At 38.7% G+C, this 20,985-nt stretch overlaps 1 protein-coding gene and 1 long non-coding RNA gene across 3 annotated transcripts in view; one reads left to right on the plus strand and one right to left on the minus strand.

Annotated features, from left to right (window-relative positions):
- anos1 (anosmin 1) overlaps positions 1-9,600 on the plus strand; it is a 63,814-nt gene extending 54,214 nt beyond the window's left edge. Inside the window, exons 10-14 of one of the 2 annotated variants that reach the window (XM_011489541.3) lie at positions 3,751-3,839; positions 4,732-4,903; positions 6,429-6,646; positions 7,230-7,371; positions 8,548-9,600. In XM_011489541.3, coding sequence (XP_011487843.2) covers positions 3,751-3,839; positions 4,732-4,903; positions 6,429-6,646; positions 7,230-7,371; positions 8,548-8,606 — 680 coding nt within the window. In that variant the 3' untranslated portion in view covers positions 8,607-9,600. 2 annotated transcript variants of the gene reach the window in all.
- Positions 169-1,334, minus strand: LOC111946728. The gene is made up of 3 exons (XR_002872463.1): positions 1,293-1,334; positions 854-915; positions 169-209 (listed from the first exon to the last, which is right to left on the minus strand). It is a non-coding gene; the product is annotated as an uncharacterized LOC111946728 (long non-coding RNA).
- Positions 9,601-20,985: the final 11,385 nt, after the last annotated feature.

Below are 20,985 nucleotides of genomic sequence, written 5' to 3' on the forward strand. Positions count from 1 at the left end.
AAACAAGACAGCAGTGAAAACAACAATCTTTAATATGATACATGTCTGCAGCATACAAAGTGTCATCACCATGAAATAGGTTTTAAGTACAAAACAGTACAAAGGAGCATTCCAAAAAACACATTATTGGCCTGAGGGTCGTGCTTTTTGTCCATCAAAATTCCTTCAGCAGAATTGGTAACGGTGCAGGACTTCTTCAGGGTTTGTAACTGCAAGAAAATTCACAATATGAGCTCAAGTGAACATAAAAAGCATAACGACTTTGATGAAATACAAAATATATTTTATTTATTTAATCATTTCTGTAATGAGTTTGATAAATCTCTATGAATTGTTTTATCGCTTTGACTGTAATGCTTGAAATTAATCAATTATCCTCATTTATGAACATGACAATAAATTATTCACAACTTTATATTTTAGTTACATAAACAAGAACAACAAAAAAGAAATCAAAGAAAAAAAATCAAAATTGCCATAAAAAAATCGAATTTGTTTAGACAAAGAATGGCAAAAGCAATGTTTTAATTGGCAATTGCTGTGTGTATTTCTTCTTTATAAATATTATTTGCACCTACAATTTGCATTAGCATGAAAAACATTGCAGTGTAAAAGAAAAGGAAAAAAGAAATAAATGGGCAATTTCAAATTCAACACAGTTATTCACAAAAATATGTTTTAATTTTCAAACAGTTACATTCACTGTTGGGTGGTATTGTTGTCTCTATCATATTTGAAAATAAATAAATAAATAAAAATAAAATAAAAACGGCGAAAGAAAAGAAAATGGGGAAAAGGCAGTTAAACTCTTCATTAATGTAAATAATATGTCCACTTGGAGGATTTAACTTACTTTAGCTTACTCTCCTGTGACTTCACGGATTCGTCTGGAATGTCTTCTTCACCATTAGTGATCTAAGCGGTAAAAAGACGGAAGTACGTCATCATTATTTTAAATGAACGCCTTTCTTTGATTTTCCCAGAAAGACGTGAGCTCAGTCAAACGAGCACAGAACAACAGACTTTATCATTTAGGCTACGTGTTTGTTTTACAGGTGCCACTCTCCTGGTAAGTAAAAACAATGTTTGTAGATTTTCATTACAAACTTTGAAAATGTATACATGAAATAACTGAAATTATTGCAGTAAGGTAGACATGCTCTTACGTCACGTTTCAAACACAGAGATAGTGGCTTAAAATCACGAGGTTAGCTTCTTTATAAAGTTTGATCAGTTTAAATATTTACATGTAATTTATCCAATATTTAAAAAAAACAAAAACACTGGCTTACCTGCCAGATGAAGAGAAATTCAAACTGTTGCGCGCGCCTCGAGGCTCTCCGGATTAATCTGCACGTTCACTTTGGGGGTAGTTGTGCTGCATTCAAGTGCGCTGGGAATTTGCAACTTTACTTGCCCCGACCTACTTAACAAAAACACACACTCGGGGTGTTTTTAGTATTAAAAGTAAATATTTAGCCTTGTTGTTTTACATATTTTCCTGACATTATATAATATATATTAAAACAAGTTCATTTTTAGAACAATATTTTTAAAAAGTTAAGTTTTGAATAATTTATTATCATGTTTTTAAATGAGGATAGTACTTGATTAATTTCAAGCATTACAGTCAAAGCGATAAAACAATTCATAGAGATTTATCAAACTCATTACAGAAATGATTAAATAAGTAAAACTTATTTTGTATTTCATCAAAGTCGTTATGCTTTTTATGTTCACTTGAGCTCATATTGTGAATTTTCTTGCAGTTACAAACCCTGAAGAAGTCCTGCACCGTTACCAAACTCTGCTGAAAGAATTTTGATGGACAAAAAGCACGACCCTCAGGCCAATAATGTGTTTTTTGGAATGCTCCTTTGTACTGTTTTGTACTTAAAACCTATTTCATGGTGATGACACTTTGTATGCTGCAGACATGTATCATATTAAAGATTGTTGTTTTCATTGCTGTCTTGTTTCTCTTTAAACTTGCCTCATGTTACAAGAAGTAATCAGGCCAGTATATTTTTTTTACAATGTAGTTACTTTACCCTTACCAACAGGTTAGCATTGTCTCATGTGGTGAGGTCAGAAGACCAAGTGTGTTCATGTACACTGTACGGGAAGGTAATACGTGTACATACCCAGCATTTACTACTGAAAGTACCATGTAATAGAGTGGAAATAGGGCTGACTTTCTTTTACAGTTACAGTTTCAGTGTACTTAAGGGGTAAGTACCAAGTACTATTCAAGTGAACATACACCGTATTTAGTAATGAAAGTACCATGTAGTTGAGTGGAAATAGGGCTGACTTTCTTTTACAGTTACAGTTTCAGTGTACTTAAGGGGTAAGTACCAAGTACTATTCAAGTGAACATACCCGGTATTTAGTAATGAAAGTACCATGTAGTTGAGTGGAAATAGGGCTGACTTTCTTTTACAGTTACAGTTTCAGCGTACTTAAGGGGTAGTTTCTGTGGTAAATTGATGGTAAATACCATGAAACATGCAGCGAGTGCAGACCTAAAGGTCAAGGTACTTTATTTGTACTTACCTTGTTCTTACATGTGGTAAGTACCATAAAAGACACCTTTGCACAACATGTAAATACCCAGTAAGAATATTATAAATACCCAGTATGTACCACATAGGTATGAACCAAATAGGACCATATAAATATACAGTAAGTACCATGTAAGTACAGAGTAGACACAAAAAGTACCATGTAAGTACCCAGTAAAGTCCCGTAGAAAGTACCATGTAACCACACTGTAAGTACCCGGTAAATTCCATAAAAAGTACCATGTAAGTACCCTGAAAGTACCCAGTAGTTACACTATAAATACCATGTAAATACCACTTAAGTACACTGTAAGTACTGTACTGTAAAAGAAAGCGTTACCGACATAGTTTCTGCAGAGCGGCAGAAGCTTGTTAGAAATTTGCCTCTAAGTTGTGGGGAGGACTGTTGGTGTGGAGCAGCCCCACCTACCCTTCCCTTCTCCCATCTGTTTACACACTTTTCTACTATCTTACAGCCACCTCACAACCCCAACTTAACGTAAGCGTTCCAACAAAAACAGCGAGAAGTATTTGAGTGATCCAACCGTTCAGTTTTGAGCCAGATACCAGCTCGGACAAGGAAATTAAAGACGTACATGGATCAAGTGGATGTGCAGTATCAGAATAGAGGAAAGCAGTGAGCTTGTGGCCCAACGACAAATGCAATCTTTTTCCAAATGCATTGTTTTCGTCTGCTCCTGATTCACAGCAATTTGAATAAAGAAATCCTCACAAGTGCAAATTTTAATTTTAATATTCTTCATATACGTCCTCCATCATGACACAAATGCCACAAGAAATGTGTCAAAACTTTTGATCATTTCGAGGAAATTTTTCCACTTTATTGTTGATTAGCATTTTTTTAGTCAAACAAAAAAGAAACCTGTCATGACTTTTCATCAAGGTTGAGCTGTGCTTTAAAGAAATGAAACATTTGCATAATAAGCACTCTTAAAATCATTGCTAAATGTTGGAAAAATCTAATGAATGCAGAAAAACCTCCTCTGAGGGTTTGTAATGTAATTGCTTTTATGTTTACATTTTGATCTCTGTCCACATATACTTTAGCTTAAATGATGAATGCGGAGCTCGTCCTGGTAATGGAGCATGTGTACGTTTTACCCCCAAGCATACCGATGAGGCTTGCCGATTGTTAAAGACTCCTCTCATTCCGGCTTTGTTACAGACCCATCCGTGAGTCGGTACCATGTCCAGTGGATGCCTGAGTACTGCAACCATAACGAGACCCGAGGACCAGAGAAATCTGTCACACAGGTCAGTGCCGGCAGCTGTTGCACACCGAGCCGCTGGGATCTAAACAAACAAACTATCGCCTCCCTGAAGAAAACGGTTCCACAGAGAGTCCTGCACCGTGAAAACCACTAGATGCTGCCTTGAATGTTATGAGTCTGTAATTAGGACCAGGCATATGGAGTGTCGGCCAATAAAAGACATTCACTTAAACAATGTTTCCCAGAACAGGGAGTTCATTCACCTCCAGCGGCCTCAGCCGTGCTGCTGCTGCCCGAGGCTTTGTTTTGGGATGCAGCAGGAGAACCTGAGACGGATGCAGGACGCCTGGAAGCCGGCGCATTCTTTAGAAAGGACTGTTGCTCGGAAGGATTCCTTTTCTATAGATCACCGGGGAGGACGAGTGCTGCTGTGTGAGCACTGAACCTCATGCACTTTTAATCAAAGCTCCTTCCATTCAAAAGGAATATATGCTGTCCCCCATGAGGCTGCCTGTTAATGTAGACAGTCTTTAAGAGTTTAAGCTTTTCGTGCGCTCGTGTCCTCAGACTAATGTTTGCTGTTGTTTGGATGTATTTATGATTAAAAGTGGAAATGGCCTAACAGGAGGAAACTGCTAAGCAGAAGACATTAACCCGTTCTACGGGTCATTTTTGTTTCAAACTGCTGCTTTTGTTTAAACATTTTCTCTCAATTGTGCTTTTTTAGAGGCTTTAATAACTGTTTAATGTGGGTCCTTTCCATGTGGGTGTTTAGAGGGTGATTTGAAGCATGTCCCCGATGCCTGACTGGGAAAGTAATCATCCTAGGTGCTGTGTATTCAATTATCTCTGAAGCTGCATGGAACATGACCAGGCTGACTCGTCAAAGTCATAAAAGCTGAGAAAAGGGTGCATTTCTTTTTTTTTTTGCTCAGGAAAACTACATCAACCTCCCAGGTCTGTTGTTCTCCTGCAAGTACAAAGTCACCGTTCAGTTGCTGAAGTCCAAGAGACGCTCCAAGGACGAGAGCACCACCTTCCTCACCCCATCCTGCGCCACCATCCGGAGCAAAACCCACAAGCACATCCCGTGCCCGGGAGAGGGAGGTGAGCACTGTGCTGTCGGACACACCAAGGGCATTTTGAAATTGATCCACATGGTGCAGACACAGTAATTAGACACCTCATGGTGGTTTATTATGAGAATGTACAGATAGTGGGAAGAGAGGCTTAACATTTTGTTTTTAAGAAATGACTGAGATATAAGGCTGTAGTCCGCTGACTGTATATGAGTACCGGACTGAGTGATCTTTCCACCCTTCCGTTCCAAACAGGAAGTACCTGCTAGCTTCAAGAAGCCAAAATCCTGTAGAAAGCCAGTAACAAGTCACACGTGTCAGAATAACCATTCTTGCTCTTCTACCTTTTTTTTATGTTCTTGCCAATCCTAATTTTTTTTTCAGCCTATTTTTTTTTTATTGCAGTTTATTCAGGTTATAAACTGACCAATAGATGACTCAATAAAAGCATGTGGTCTCACGTCAAACATTCAAAATGTTTAACGGATTTTCTGAAGCCCACTTTCAAGTGATGGGGTGTGAACTTCAACTCTCCTGATTGTCCAGAGTGGTTACCATAGAAACTGTGACTCAGACCGACTCGGACCAATCACTGCTTACTCACGTCATCTGGCTTCAACATGGCAGCTTCCACACTAAAAAAACAATGGCCACTGAATTGACCTTATTTGGTTGGAGCTGGACGTAAACCATTTTTTTATGGGTGACATCATTCACTCTGTCCATTTCCCTTATTCCAGGATGTCCAAAGTCCGGCCCGCATTCACATTTCCAATGACCCACAGGCTCCTGTCATAGAATCAATAATACCCACCCTTTTTAAAAGCTGCATGTACGATTTCCTGACACCATGAAGAGGCACTACCAGGCAAGACATGCTATCTACAACAATCTAACTGGGAATGAACGGTGCAAAAAAGTTGACAAATTAACAATGATTTTGGTAAAAATGTACAAGATGTATTTGGTTTATGGGAAGAAATGAAAAGTATGCCATTTCAATAAAATGTTCATTAAATAGTTCATTTAAATTTAATGTGGTTAAAATAGTTCAACGACTCACCAAATCTCGCCCTCTTTCGAAAAGGTTTTGACACTCCTGTTTCATACAGTCAATTGTTTCGTCCAATCCAGAGTTCACATCTGTCTGTTTTTTCTCTTTGTTTGCACAGATTAGTGTTGGTTTACTTGTTAATAAACAGCCCGGCAAACCAAAGACAAGTCAGCCCCATGCATGCCAAGTAAAAAAGAAAGCCAACTCCATAATGACGTGCAAACCAAAAAACAAGCTGAGAAGTGTTATGTAGACAGACCTGGTAATAGTTTACAGTAGTTAAATAAAATACATAAAACAGGCAGAGCGGGACTGAAACTCTTTAACTGTACTCGCGCAGTTATTTTTGTGCCACTTTAGTCATGTCAGTGAGTCTTTGGTGCTTTTCTGCCCCAAAACAAGCTGCTTTTGTAACAGCATAACATCAAAACTCACCATGCTGACCTACTGTGCCCAAACCATCCTGTTTTGACCCAAAACCTTCTTCTCTGTGCAGCAGCAGGGCACCCCAAGGTTTTGGCCAAACCAGAGAACCTGACTGCCTCCTTCTCCATCAAAGACGGGAACATCACGGGCAGCTTCCTGTGGGGCATGTCCAGGGTCGCTCCTCACCACAGGATCACTGGTTTTCAGGTCACCTGGGCCGAAATCAACACGGAAAGCAGGCAGAACAGCCTTCCCAACAGCATCATCTCCCAGTCCCAGATCCTGCCTCCAGTAAGGGAATTAGGATCATTTCTTCTGGTCTTATCTACTAAAACAATACAGGGCTTTTTCGTGCTCATGCTCTCAGATGCAGCACAGGGGAACCTACTGTTTTATGCAGCTGTAATTTAATACTGATCAGTCAAAAAGGGAGTTTTGTCCTCCAATTGTGTCAGAAGTGACAATTATGTTACGATAACATCTCTGCATGAATTTTCTGTTAAGTGCTGCTGTGTACAGACATAGATCTGAGGAAGTGTTCTGTCCAACTGGAGGGTTTCCTTCCTGACTCCTTCATCTGCCTGCCTGTCTTTCTGCTCTTTCATCCTCTGAAAGAGGTTTCCAACAGCAGCTATTTGACGTAATCTTTTTCATCAACTCGTTCTGCCTGTCTTCACCTCCCAGCCTGCTGAGCTTGTCTATAAATAAAACCACCCAGCACACCTTTTATCAAGCTGGCAGCAGCCTTCTGAACAGACAGCTTTTGTTTCTTGTTTTTTTTTTTCCTGCAGCTTGTGCAAAGAAAGCCACGCCAGCTGTCATATGTGAGGGCTGCTGCATGTCATCGCGTTACGTCCTGTCGTTCTCTTTGCAGGACCCTAATATGCTGGTGGTGTCAAACCTGCGACCATCCACCTTCTACAGACTGGAGGTGCAGGTCATCACGACTGGAGGAGAAGGTCCCGCCACCGTCAAGACCTTCCAAACACCAAACATATTACCTGTCACTCAGCACCGTAAGTTCCTCTTTCGTTTCGTTTTCATAATTAACCCTTGTGCTATCCTAGGCACTTTAACTTTGAGAGTTGGGTCATCTAGACCCATTAGACAGTGCTCTGAACCTTTTTTCTTCAATGCTTTGTGATTTTCACTGGTGTCCATGGATAACATGAAATCTTTCCACCTTTATCCACCTTTGTCATGGTAGGAATAACATGTCAATGCAAGGGTGGGGTCATCTAAAATAGCACAAGGGATAAGATGTGGGATACTTCATTCAACTGTACTCAGATATACTGTACATTTGTGGTTAATCATCCCAAAGTTATTCCAATCACTTAATAAAAAGTTGTTGTTTTTTTTAAAGCCAACACTTCACCCACACAAATGTTGATCTAAATAAATAATCCTAAAATCCTTCCCCAATTTCAAAAGAAACACACCCGATTGTCAGTTCCTAAACACATGTTTATATGCATGAACTTGCAGTACGGTTCATTGATCAAGCGTGGTAAACCCAGATTTCTTTAAGAAACGCAGACTTTGATTAGCTAACAGCAGGCGGTGTGCAAACTGAAAGAACAGAGTCAGAGCTGCATATTTTAGGATACACTTCTCACAGATGCACTTACTTGTCGTCAGACATCACTAAAAAATGTGCATATGCAAACACGCTTGTGCTGGGATGACATGTTTGAAGTAGAGTCAAAGAGCATCTGGAAATAAGTGCAACTTAAGCTAAGTTTGAGGTTTCTTATCGAGTTTGTCCCAAAAGAAATGTCTTTTTTGTGGCCACTTTGTAGTTACACAACAACACTAGGTGGTGGTAAAAGGTTTTTTTTTTGCTGTAGATGGAACTGCTGTAGCATGCTAATGTAACACATGCTGCTTTCTACAGCTATGATCTGCATCTTATTACAATTGCTTTTACTTTTTAATCATGTGTACGCATAATTACAATGAAATTTCTCAACTGTAAAGTGTTTTTTTTGTGCCAAAGTAATATTTTAACTTTTACATTTTGAACATCTAAACAACTTGTAGTAAAATAAAGTAATCTGGTTGACTTTGACAGTAATCTATGAATGTCCAATAGATAGTAATAACGCACACTTCGTCGGCCATTAACCCTTACATAAACAACTGGAACTTTAGTGAAGTTTGTGACTGATTCTGACTGTTTGTGCTTTAAGGGCCCAGACTCCGGCAGCATCACCCCCATCACCAGAAACCGTCAGTGGAAAGACATTGAGTTTTCAAGTTCAAGTGACCCCCCCCACTTACAGGTTCACATAAACTCTGGTCCTGCCTGCTAGGTGAGGTGTAAGGACCCACACCATAAACGGACCTCCACCGTCTGCCCTCCAAACCCTGGGTCTGTACCCCTTCAGCTTTTGCAGCACCTCATCAGTCCCGCCAGCCTTCCTCCTCTCTGGACCAGCCGATTGTGTGTATGCGGTGAAATTTATACCGCCTCGCACAACCCATCCCACAGTCCTGAAGAAATGATGTAATCCCTGGAAAAATAGGTTGTTGTGAGCAACAAGAAGACCTTTGTAGCTTCATGGTTGAAAGACGGTTACTTTGGGGACGCCAGTGAAGATCGTAGAAGTGCATCTATTTATTCTGTTTCCCATTAAAGAGGAGCTTAGACACACGGCCTGTACTGATGAATATTGTAACTAAAGTCATTGATGTCTAACCCAGAATATTCCATGTAGTGTGTTGCATGTATTCCATTTGATTCTAGAGCTGTAAATGAATGACTTGCTTCAAATTGAAAGCTTGTTCCCGGTTTTGCATGACAACCGTTCGTAATCTGTTGGCATGAAATGTTCCGTCACCTCTTTTCAGTATGTTAGCAATATTTCATTAACAGATTAACAAAGAACTATATTGGAAGTAATATGTAATGTTTATTCATGAAATTATAACTCGCGTGGAAATGATGAATTGTACATGAAATATTTGTTGTGGAACAGTCAGTGAATGTCTATATTTATTTATGTGTGTATTACTTTGGATGTGTGTGAATATGTAAGTTTTGTGTGTGTTGTAGTCTCATTTTTTTTGGGAACTTGGCAAAAAAAAAAGAAAAAAACATGAAGAAAAAAATCTTGTAAAGACATTTTGTAAAAAAAAATGTAATTGTAAATACAGTCATATGTTACATGTTATTTTTCCATGGTAGATACTGTAAAGACTGCTAATTAATAAAATAATCCCTAACCTGTGTCCCTCTGCCATTACGTTGAATTTCCTGAGAGATGCAAACAGACTCACTTCTCCTCTCAGAATCCAGCTATTTGGCAATTAGTGTTGCTTATTTTGGCTGTGAAATCCATCATGGCAGACTGAGTGCGGCACATTGGCTGATGGGAGTGAGGGCCCTGCGAGTCCAAACAAACAGCTCATTCAGGTCGAAATGGATTTAGCTGCACTGATGCGGGGCACCTGTAGACCCGGAGACACTTCAGTTTTACGTCTGCTGCTCTGCACTCTCATCCTCTCTTATGTTCTCTCCATGTTTCCATGCAGAAATGTTTTTTGTTAAGCATTGGGGAAATATCTTTGTGAATGTAGGCCAAAATCACTAATTCTATGCATTTATTCACACATTTGTTCGGTAAATGACAGATTGTTCATCTACATGTTTTTATAGGCAAGTAAATTTGTGTCGCACATTTTGTGTCCTAAGACAATTCAAAGAGCTTTACATAAACATTAAGAGAAACTTTTGATCGACATATTGAAGGAATGATTATTAAACTATAAATAGCGTGGATGTAAACTTTTGAATAAAAAAAGCAAATCAAATGCAGCAAAGACCAAGGCCGAGAGAGCTGACTCCATTTTCTTTTTTTTTTACACGAATATGTGCTTTTCCTGCATTTCATGACTCATTGAAACAATACAAAGAAAGTTTGACATGGCCTTTTAGACGGCTAATATTTTCCCTGCAAGACTACGGGACTTAAAAATTCACTGAAAGTAGCCAAACATTAAGAGTGTTTCAGCAAAAAAAAAAAAAGAGTGTTTCAGCAAGACACACAGATGGAAAAAAGGTTTTATTTTTGGGTAAAAGACTGTTTGAAAATGTATTTGTAATATTAATGTGTTTATTAATTAGCATGTAAAAATCCAAATAACTCAATAATAAGTAAATGTATTTGCCTCCATAAGACAAGGGTATTAATAATTAACTTAAAAAAAACTTTAAAGAGGCATGAAGCAAAAACTGTGATTCAAATAGTTTTCATTTATTTGGCAAAAACCACACATTAAATATTGTTTATGAAACTTGAGGTTATCAAAGAACAGTCTGAAGGAATCTCTGTGTGGATGTGGCAAGGGCGGAGATAGGGGTGGGGCAAGGGGGGAAGCTGCCTCCCCAGCAAACGCTTTGCTCCACCCGATTTTGAAAGTCAAAATTAGCATCATTATTGACTAAGAAATCATCAATATGATCTTCTTTAAGCATTAGTAAGTTGGTTTGTCTGAAGATTAATAACCCCTCTTGTTAAAGTAAAATATGTCCAACACAAGAGGCCCTCAGCTCTCATCTGTCTGCCCAGCTGTTGGACAGGACAAGTTATAAAAAAAAAAAAAAAAAAAAAAAAAAAGCATTAGTAATATCACTTCAGCTAACAGACCTGCTGTTTCAATAAAAATAAGAATAATTGAACAGTTTGAAATGCATATTTTGATACTTTTATTTGTAAAGGCCCCCACTGTTCTTATTTACCACCCTTCTAAAGTCTTCTGCAACCCATTTAGAAATATCTGCCACTGGGATGGGGCAAAAAAAACTGCATTAAAAATCCTTTTTTTTTAAATGAAAATATATTTGAAATTTAAAGACAAAAAAGTCAAATGATCCAGAAAAGCAGCTGTCTTCTCATTTATTATAACCAAGAGTAGACTATATAACAATATATAAATATATATATATGTGTATATATATTCTGCTGCTTATTGCCTTGGGGAGTAATACACATGATGATCACTGTAAATAATATTATGTTTTCTAAATGTGCTTTATCATTTGGTTGAGCAGGCAGTTAAAGGGTTAAAAAAGTGAAACGTTTCAGAAATATAAACATTGAGTCCTCCAGACTGTCAATGCTTAGTCTGTATCTGTGCAGGTATGAGAAGAAAGCGTCTTCATCTGGAATCTTGTTTCAGAGCTCTGTCCATAAAATGCATTTTTCTACAAATTCCTTGCACCTTTCCAGACTGCTGGACAATATCGAAAGCTTTGCAGAGAAAAAAAAAAAGGGTCCAGGCTGTAAACCGCTTCAGATCTTTCAGCACCTGAAAACATTTGGCCACATCATGAGACGAAAGACGTGAAGAACAGCCAGGACCGCTTAGCAGCTCGAACCTCAAATCAGGCACCAACATTTCTCTGCAGAGCGCCTGCAGGTTGCCTCCTGGATTAGCAGCAGAACCTGGAGGTTTTGTGGGAAGCACATCCTGACAGGTTCTGCTCTCTTTGGGTTTTGTGCAGGTCCCTGCTGCTCCGCCCACTCACCTGTGCTTCCTGATGGAATCCACATCTCCACCCTGTTAGTTGATTAAGTTGTCTTCCTATTTAAGTGTCCTTGTTTTATGCCTTTATGTTGGAGTGACTTGTGTGCTGTTTTGGTGGCATTTGGTGTTGCAAACGCTGCTCCTTGGCATTTGATTTACTGACCTTTCCCTTGTTTTTCCCTCTTGCGAGGTAATTCTTTGTTCCTGTCTTTAAACAAGCTTCAGCTTGCCCTTTTGCATCCGAGCCTTACTCTGCATCTGGGTTCTTGAACTCTGAACTGTAATACATCCAACTGTTGGTAAAAGCTGCTCAAATGGATCACTTCAGGTTAAAAAACAAAAGACCCACTCCAATCATCTTTTGATCTATTGTGAAAGCATTCCCAGTGGTCTTTTCTACTATGATTATGCCGTTTTGGCTAAAATCAAAAGACCTGTGTTGTTTTCTAGGACGTAGTTTCTGCAGAGCTCTCTGCTTACACGCTCTTCCGCTAGCTCACAGCAGTCTCCCCTTACAATGATCTGTTTGTGTTTAAAAATAAAAAAAGGCTTTTTTTAGACTCAAAATAGCAACTGTCATCCGGTCCACTTTGTTTAAAAGGTTTAACAAGTAAAACATCAAAATGAAGTGTCTACTTTTATTTAAAGTCAGAAATGTGTGTTCTTTGTTATAAGATAACTAAATGTCTACAAATAAGCCCTAATATTAAACACATTTTGTTAAAGTGGACTTAAAAAGCGTACAGTAGACTTGTGTTAAAATGCCACTCTGATCATCTTTAGACCATTTTCAAAAGTGCGCCCAGTGCTCAATTATTTCTGATTATGCCGTTTTTAGGGAAAATCAATAACATTGTTGTTTTCGAGGACGCGGTTCATTAAAATTTCACCTCCTTTGTTGTGGGTGGTACCATTAGAGAGGAGTGAGGCCTCCCCACTTCTCATTATCCATCTTTACACACTCTCCTGCTAGCTTACGTCCCCTAACAACCCCAACCTAAAGTTGCAACACAATGTTGAGCCAGTTGCCAGCTCAGATGAGGAAAACCAAGATGTCCTTTGATCTATTTGTCTGCAAAACAAGATCAGAATGGAGCAGACAGGGAGCTTTGCAGATTTGCTGCATGGCAAATAGCCCTTTATCAAACATTTTATGTTTTGGAATCTTCTGCTCCAGATTCACAATGTTTTGAATAACGACAAACTCATAAATGCAATGTCGCTCTTAATTTTCTTTAAATTCATCCGCCATCATCAGAATAACCCCCAGAATACCACGTTAAAAACACCAAAAACACCGTTTTCTTCAGAGTAGGTCTTTAAATACCCTTAATTTGCTTTCAGGTGCCCGTGGGCATTTTCTAATCTTTAAATTTACTTAAACAGGTAGTCAGTGGCATGTTCAAATCACAGAATCCCTCATGGGATGTTAAATGATTTTCAGCATCTCCAGTCTCCTCTGGGGGAAGTTGTTTTTGTACAGTTGGGTTCTGTCACAGGAAATTACTTCCTCAGTCTGCACTTGCTAATCCCTCACCTTTTTCTTAAGGCCATGCCAGTGTTTCTTTTTTGGAGGGGGGTGAAAGGCTTCTTCTTTAAGTCTGCCAGCCCAAACTCTCTCCCTTTCAGGCTGTCCTGCCCCCCCCCCCCCCCCCTCCTTTCTGCACAGAAAACCTCCAGTGTGAAAACTTCAAAACAAAAGAGGCTCCAGCCTTTTCTTTGGGCAGGACGACCAAGCCTCCACGGACATAATGGAGTGAAAAACGCAACAACTAAATAACAGAACAGTTGTCTGCACAAAAGCTTTGTTCCTGATGGGTAAAAGGCCAAACGGGGCCGGTCCGCTTGGCATGACAGCGCCTCCCCGCTGAGCAGGGGGGGACACTGCTTTCATATTCAAACACACGCTCCTGAAAACAACGCCGCTCATTTGGCTCCTTGAATAATCCCCGTCAGTTCAATATTTACTCGTCCTCTGGCTCACATTAGCGGGTGTTTAATGAGGATTGAGAGTGACACCGTGGGTCCCTCGAGAGGAGCACAAAGGTGGGCTGTTTCTCCCACGCATGTCCTCCTCTGCAGCCGTTCTGCAGCTTCACCTCAGCAATGGGCCGTGCATCACTGTGTATCAGTCCGAGCTACTCTCGTGATTCACGGCGCAATATCTGACAGAGCAAACGTAACATTACTCCTCGGAGCATGGCTGGAATCCTGCTTTTAATGACAGCCGGACTTTGAAGTATGAGGCGATGCATTAAATGGATGGACTTTTGCATTCCTCGTCTGAGATGACACCGATCGTAACCTGGGCGATTTGAGAGCTCCAAATTTCCCCTCTCATGCGAGTTTCATGTCAGTGAGATCACCGAGCAGCCTCCAGATTACTACCACATGCACTCCCTCAACATGATGAGATGAACTGTATTGTCTGTGAGACTGATGAGGAATAACTGGAGTGTTTTAGGCCTCCATTAGGAGGAGCGATGTTGCTTTAGTGCTCTGGTATGGCGAGAAGGCTGACCTTGCCACGGGCAGTGGCATGTTTCTGCTTAGGCTCTGGTGAGTGGGACCAGGCAGGGGACACATGAAAGGATCTCTGAGATGTTCGGTGGATGTCTAATGAAGACCAGAGCGCGCTGCACAGGCAGCAGAGCTACCAGGCTGTTGACAAGCAGAGACGTCCTTTTCCTGCTCTTTAAAAGCCGGCAGAAGGAGAAGCTTGACAGGCATGTGATTAAAAAGCAGCATTACCAGGGTGGTGTGGTAAAGCTGCATCCACCTCTGAAGGCACTCACACAATGCACCCCCACCTCCGCCTCCTCCCTCTATTTTTATTGCAGCAACTCTTTCATTTTGCCCTGCAGCTCCACAGGGATCTCAGCTCTGCTGCTTCTGTCTTCGTCATGAAGCCACAACTGTAAACTGCAGTTTGTTTTATCAAATGTAGCTACCAGGCCATAAAAACACACGCGGGCGACTGTAGTCATGCAATAATTCAGCATCAAAACATGCAGATTTCAGTTTATCAAAGTGGTGTGCGTAAAAAAAAACACCCGCATTTAATCAAAGCCGTTGGAGTAAAAATCTGTCAGACGCTGAGAAAGGAAACACGTTTTGAAAGCATCTCAGCTGTTCATTTGCATGAACTATCAGTAACAATGGAAGAAACTAAAGCAAAGAAATCGATACAAAAGTTGATTTTTTTTAATCATTACAACCTAAAGGATACAGTTCTTTCATTTTTTAACATAAAAAAACACCATTTAGCATTTTTTAAATGTACAATGCATCTAAAATGTCATTTATGCCTTCTGTTGTTGTCAATTTCCAATCCAATAACTGTTGTGAATTTATGCCAATGCATCCTGCATCTTATGTCAGTCTGGATCAGTGGGTCACAGAATTATGAAGGCTGTGGATTTGACAGTTGGGGCATCATTAGAGCCCTAAACAAAGAAACCAAGACACCAAATATTATTATTAATTAAAAAAGCTGGCAGTTCACAGCCTGAAAATGTTTCCACAGTACCAGCGTTTGGCTTCTTGGCCAACATCTAAACCTCAAAGAGACTTAAAGAGGAAGAGAAGACAACAAATCCAAGACGGACGAAAAGCTGCAAACACATAAAACCAGGCTTGGATGACAGAAAGGTTGTCCATGTTCACGCCACAGCAGTCATTCATGTAAACAAACCTGAGTGTCACACATGTTCATACTTTCAGTGGTCCAAGTCTTTGAATTGACAGAAATTATGTTTCTGAGTCACGGAGTAAACAAAATTGGAACATTTTGAGTTATATAAAAGTAAATTTGAAGCATTCTACATCACTTTTAGGATAGACTTACTCGTAGTACACTTAGACTACCTTTATGTAAAACTATTTTCACAATAAACGTATAAGTTTGTGTGTCGTGGATAAAAATGTAGCACAGAATATTTAAACTAAATATTTTCATAATAATCCAATTTATTTAGAGGAATTTAGATTTTTCTGGATCAGGTTAAAATTAAACAGCTAAATGTTTTTTGTTTTGTATTGGATTGTATTTCATCAAAAGTAGCAAACACAATGTTATCAAAGGATACTTAAAGGAAGGTTTCTCTCACTTTTCTGTCACTTTAAAAGCCCATAATAATAATAATAATTTCCTTTTTTTATTTTACTACTTTGTTGTTCTTTACATCTTAATTTATAGAAAACATTGACCATTTTAATTGTTTCCACAAAATTCTAAAGTCTTTTATTTTTTTTACATTTCTAGTTTTGTAATGGATGATAGTTTTCCAGTGAACATCCCTGTTCTTTAAAATAAAAGTACAATATTTCTGATGACAACAATGACCCTAAAAGTCATTAGATTACTTGTTAATGTGGAAATTGTTGCTTTTCTAGTGTTGTTTGAACTTTGGGTCAAAAGGTAAGACAGAGGTCCCGCTTTGTTTGTGTTTACAAAGAACATGTCACACGAGGACTCCTTATCTGTATCCATCTTTAGCCGACCAAACATCAATTCCTGCAGAAGTGGAGATCAAGCAAGAAAACCCCATCCATCTGCCCTTGGTGTTTTTAATCCCCCTGATTAAACTTAATCCCCTTTCGTGCCCTTTAGTGAGAATAGACACATGTTGACCTGCGTGACCCGCTCTTAATTAATGAAGCAGGAAGTTTAGACTTAGTTTCAGTTCAGCTCTTTCTGAAGGTAAAAAGTCAAAACCCAGCAGCTGGCTCTTTCAAACATGGCGTTAAGAAGCTGGTGTCAGAGGGTTTCGCCTGCCAGGCATGAGTGGTGGAGAAGGGAAACTTTCTGTCTGCTCTTTTCTTTTTTCTCCTGTGAAGTTTCTGAGCGGGGTCGGTAGCCGGGCCTCAGAGGTGAAGCAGAGTTCACAGGTCAGCTGTACCCAGGAGGGCGGACGGCAGCGCAAGGCCAGGACCCAGGCTTGGGGACAAGAAAGGGGTCAGGGGTTGAGTTCAGATGGAATCCACAGAGGATGTTGCAAAAAAAAACAAAAAAAAAAAAACCACACACACATTGTCAGGGGACAACAGAGCTTCCTCCAGGCAGTCACACAGCGCTGAAACAGAACATTTGAACATTTTGCCTCTCAAAATCTTTCTCATAGTAAGAAAAACAACTTTATTTAACTCAAAACTCCTATTTGGATTTGGAAATGGTTTTTTTTCAAGCAATCAAAGCAGAAATAAGACAAAAACAAGACAGAAATTTACATCTATACAAGGATAAATCAAAAAGGAAAAAATAAAAGACAACATAGGATACTTAGTCATAAAATGATTGGAAAATACACACACAATCATAAAAAGAAATAAATAATTCAATCATAAATAAACATATTAGCACTTTTCATATAGTTCATGACACAGTGTAACTATTAAATGTTTAGATTGTCAAAAAGTGTTCAATAGATCCCCTGAAAGCGATTGGGAGGAAGCGAATTTATGTAATCGCACCACTGTTTTACTTTACTTAACTTTTTTTTTTGTTTCTTTACCTGGATTTTTAGAGTAACAAAAAAAAGTTCTTTTGTCAGAAAAAATGACCAACAAGGATTTTTAAAACTCATACTCTTCATACTCTCACATGAGATTTAAATTTACGGAAGAGGATTACGGCCATGGAAAGAAAATAAAGGGCAAAAAAAGAATTCTAACTATAATTATAAAATTCTGACTTTTTCCTCAAACTTCTGACTTTAATCTCAGAATTCTGACTTTAATGAGAACATTCAATTACATTTCAGAAAGCTGCATTTTTTTCTCAGAATGTTCTCAGAATTCTGTGAAATCCAAATCAAAATATGAGATGTAAGTCAAAATTCTAAGAAGAAAGTCAAAATTTGAGTATTTTCGTCTTTCTGCTTGCTCTGATCTGTAAAAATCTTTTTTCTTCTACACAGCTTCATAGCATTTTTCCTCTTTTTATCCTTTAGCAAAGGCGTTTAAGTTCCCAGGCGAACGCTCCAGTGTTGCTGATCTTTGACATACCGTTACTTTTCAATAGTTTACACAATCAACTCCAATTCCAGCAGGAAAGTGCCACTTTTCTCCGCTTCAGAATCCACTGGAATTACATTGATTGCATAAACAGTTGGACAGTATGTGAAAGAGTGATTCTTATTTAGATGTGGACATCTCTGCGGTAAAAGGGTTAAAAACTGTGACAGTTTGACCTTCAGGCTAAAAGCTAAAAGTGCCTTCAGGCACAGAAAGATGACGTCAGAGGCCATTAATACTCCTGACAAAAAGCCCTGGTATTTATCAGGAATATTTTAGAGTTCATCAATTCAAAACGTGGATGAAATTCACGATAAAAAGCAGCTTCAATCAGCAACTGTTGGCCTCTCCTCCCAGAAACTTTCCTTTAAAGTGGGATAATCGCATTTTTGGTGATTATTTTGTGTAAAGACGCTGATCTGAATACGTCCAACAAATGGCTCATGAACCACAGTGTTTACATAGTGAATCTGGAGCGTTTCATCCTGAGTGTTGGAGTGTGTGGTTGTGCTTTAAGGCTAAGAGCTCATTTCCATCCCGCATGATCACAGGCTCCATTGATTGGTACAAAGAGCAGAATGTTGGTTCAACCCCGTGGCGCACAGCGGAATCTGGACGTACTTAGGGTTCCAGCATTCAGGTTTTTCATGCAGATTCGCCGCTAAAGGCTGATGTTGCAGGCAGCTGGTTCTCATTAAGAAAATATGATGTCAAGTGGAGGATCTGGCTGCTGAAAGTCAACTGCTCTTCATCTGATCACCCGCAACTTTTGGCAAACACCAGCCACACAGAGACCAAAGAAGATCCTGAAGATTTTTACACAAAATTATGCATCATATTTTGACTTTATCCTTTTGATATGCATGTTTTTTTAATATTTGCATACATAGATCATAAACTCCTAAGAAAACAACTCTGGAGTTTTTCTATTTTTTTAAAAAGAAATTAGGTTTTCCAAATTCGAGGACTTGGGTTGTTTTACTCGTTTTCATTTCAGTCAAGGTTTTGTGTTTAGATTTTCTTGTTCAGCTTCTTCAAATCAGGTTAACCTTTGTCATTGCTGCAGCTGTTTCCTTAGTTGGAGTGCACTCAAAGTCGCCTCATGTCACCTTTTGGCTCCCATGTCAAGTTAAGGTCTGGTTGTGGCTCACAGTTTATCTTGTTTTTTTGTCTTTTGACCTTTAGCTTTTTTTAATTTTTTTTTCTACTTTTCCCAATCAAAATGAAACAAATGGTTTCAAAACAAGGCAGCACACTTTCCTTAAAAACCTGTCCTACATAGATTGTTTTCTGCTCTGTAGTCTATAATTCTTCTACGGAGCCCTTGTCCTGACATAAAGATATTAAAATATATCTTGTTCCCTCAGATTAATATCTTTATGTCAGGACAAGGGCTCCGTATTCTTCCACTAGGGGCAGTAGAAGAGCTTTTCCTGCTCAGTTCAAAATGGCTGTTTCTAGAAAATCACAAAAGCACTTGATGGCAAAAGTTTAGCTAATTTTCTAAAACTTTATTGTGAAAAAAATCATTTTTTATAATAACTTATTATTAAATAATACAACATTTATTGACAACGAAGTCTTTATAATACAGTTATGTCATGTAAAAAATGTGTAGATTGTGTCGTGTTAGTATTTTTCTTGTGAAAAACCCCCAGCTGAGGACAAAGGACTATTAACGACCCAAAACCACATAGGCTAAGTGGACAACACCTCCAGTTTCAGGTCTAACTCCTCCCCCAATGAGCGCATATATACCAGCTCTTAGACCAGCTATTTCAGAATTGACAAAGCCTCTTGGATAAGAGGTGAAACGTCTTCCAACTTTAAAACCAAGTCCAGATGACATCCCCTAAACCTACTACAATTTTTCTTGTGAGCAACAATTGACAAAATCACCCCACAAATACAAAAATAATATTTATTAATTTCTTTAAAGACATTTTTTCAATAATTCTAAAAGACATGTTTTTTTTCAATTAATTTGATGTAATGGGGTTCACAGGGATACAGTCTAACTTATAATAAAATAAAATAAACCCTTTTTATGGTAGGTCAAAATTGCAACCTCTGTGCCAGCACAAGTTCATATAAAACATATTGGCAATGAGTGTCAAGCCTCCAAAACAGTAAATTTTACAAACTAGGAGACTGAATTTATTACTCAAAAAACCCACAAAAATTTAATTGCAGGTCTAGTCAAACATAACATTTCAGTTTATTCCATTTACAGATTGCACTTCTTCATAAAAAGTCATCTGGGAATACTTAACAGTAAAAGCAAACAAACTAAGTACAAGTCCAATTAAATGCATTAAGTTCATCCAGTTATAATCCTCTTTATTATCATCCAGTTCCAGTTAATGATAACTGTATTCACATGATGCCAGAAGTGGCCTCTCCCGCAGACTGAGTTTCTGCATTAGTCAATCATCTTCAGCATGCAGGAGGTGATGAGCCACAACTGAGAGGAAGGACTTCCTGAAGGCGGAAAGGAGCTCCGGCAGAAACACTCCCAGCAGACTTGTCAAAAACACAACGCGTCTTATTGTCTTCTTAAGCTGTTTTCCTTGACCTCCAGGAAAAATGTCTCGAGGTTGAGGAAACGTTCATGAGAAGGTGGAGCGAGTTAGAATAGGGTTCCCCGAAAAGGACTTCACTGCATACCTTCTCAGAAAAGGAGTGTTATTTATATTATATGTGAGGACTAAATCTATAATAACATTGTTGATATTTAAAACGAAAACGGTACGGATTCAATCTTTCAAATGTTGGCACTATTATGCCAGAGCAATCCAAGGTAAATTAGAACCATTACATTTCATAGTCTTCATTGATTTTTCTCTTTTTCTCAGCTGATTGGAGTTAAGTGAAAAGGAAAACACTAATAAAAAAATACAAAAAATACACTTGATTTTTTTAAAAAAAAGGGCGGTGGTGTATAAAAATTATTTTGGAGTTCTATCAATGCATCCACCATATATCATTATGGTTACTTCAATATCATTATATATATAATGATATTGAAGTGAAACTCAAGAGTTATGCATGTTTTAGCATACGGTTGTTCACATGGTCTGCTG

The sequence above is a fragment of the Oryzias latipes genome, chromosome 21, assembly GCF_002234675.1.
Source record: "Oryzias latipes chromosome 21, ASM223467v1".
NCBI lineage: Eukaryota > Metazoa > Chordata > Actinopteri > Beloniformes > Adrianichthyidae > Oryzias > Oryzias latipes.